The sequence below is a fragment of the Sphaeroforma arctica genome (assembly GCF_001186125.1).
Source record: "Sphaeroforma arctica JP610 unplaced genomic scaffold supercont1.7105, whole genome shotgun sequence".
Lineage (NCBI taxonomy): Eukaryota > Ichthyosporea > Ichthyophonida > Sphaeroforma > Sphaeroforma arctica.
In genome coordinates, this window is record NW_014033453.1 from 1 (window position 1) to 1,442 (window position 1,442).

A 1,442-nucleotide genomic window follows, 5' to 3' on the forward strand; every position below is an offset into this window, starting at 1 on the left:
CCAAGGCAATCAACTAAACGTAACTATACCGACGGTGCCTGTGACATGTACAGTATTCCTCGTCAAGAAGCTTTCGTAGACTTATATACTCCCCTCTTCGGATTCGCATGCACCTTCATATGCTTGCCCCTGTTGGTTGAACTGACAAAACTCTTCTCACACCCCTGGTACGCACACTTGTATGGTTTCTCTCCCGTATGAATTCGATTATGAATCGTCAAATCCTTCGAATTTTTGAACTTTGCAGTGCAACTGGGAAACATGCACTTATACGGCTTCTCGGTCATGTGGACACGCTTGTGTACTTTGAGATCACTCGATTGTATGAAGGATTTACCGCAGCCTGCATAGGTGCAATTGTAGGGCTTTTCCCCTGTGTGTATGCGTTTGTGCTTAATCAACGCAGTCGGATCGGCGAAGGCTACACCGCAGTCCGCATAGTCGCACTTGTAAGCACGTTCGCCCGTGTGAGTGCGTTTGTGAATAACAAGAGCCGAACGTCGATTGAAAGCTCTAGTACAGTCAGGGTAGTCACAGATAAAGATTCGTTCATCGGCGTGGGAGAGCGCGTGTTCCCTGAGCCAGGATTTCTTAGTAAACTGCAAGTAGCATCCAGGGTGTTCACATATAAAAAGCTTCTCCCCAGAATGCGAGCATAGATGTAAGCTCAACGCGCTCAGCGATGGAAACGTACGATTGCAACCAAGCCAAAGGCATGCATACGTTGCGTCGTGAATGGTGTTTTTCTTCTGCACAGCTGAAGTGTCATCCTCGATTGCTGCATCGCTACATCTGTGAGAATATGAAGAAGAAAGGTGCGAGACTATCAACAACATACTACTGGTGAATATAAATATAGCGTATGTGTGTGTGTGTGTGTGTGAAAGTGAAAAAAATGCAACAATGTAAGATATGCCGAAAGACATACACATATAAATATACAAACATATGTACATACATATACATATACATAGTATATCTTATCTTACATTATTGAATTTCTTTCACTTATATATATATATATATAAGTATATGAAGTTTGTTTTATCTGTGAATAACCAGCATCGTGTTGTACTGGAGTTGACTGGTGAATACCAACATGCTGCTGTACTGGAATTGACTGGTATATATTTTTATGTATATATATATATTAAAAGTGTTTTGTCTGTGAATAACCAGCATCATGTTGTACTGGAATCGAATAGTGGATACCAACATGATGCTGTACTGCAACTGACTGGTATTTATATATATATATATATTTATATATATGTGTGTGTGTGTAAGAAAAAAAAAAGAAATAAAGCGACAAATAAAAATTGGAATACCCACATAGCCCACTAAATAGTATTCATATATTAAAATATAGTTATCTGTACTTTTTCACTTTGATATAATTGTTTGTATATTCGAGCATATGTATGCTTATTTATCTATAGATA

At 38.9% G+C, this 1,442-nt stretch overlaps 1 protein-coding gene across 1 annotated transcript; it reads right to left on the reverse strand.

Moving 5' to 3' along the window:
- Positions 1-62: 62 nt before the first annotated feature.
- Positions 63-792, reverse strand: SARC_15970 (hypothetical protein; the record flags this gene model as incomplete). Its single annotated transcript, XM_014289917.1, has 1 exon — positions 63-792. A coding segment is annotated over one exon (730 nt), but the record flags the coding sequence as incomplete, so codon positions are not given.
- Between the last annotated feature and the right edge of the window lie 650 nt (positions 793-1,442).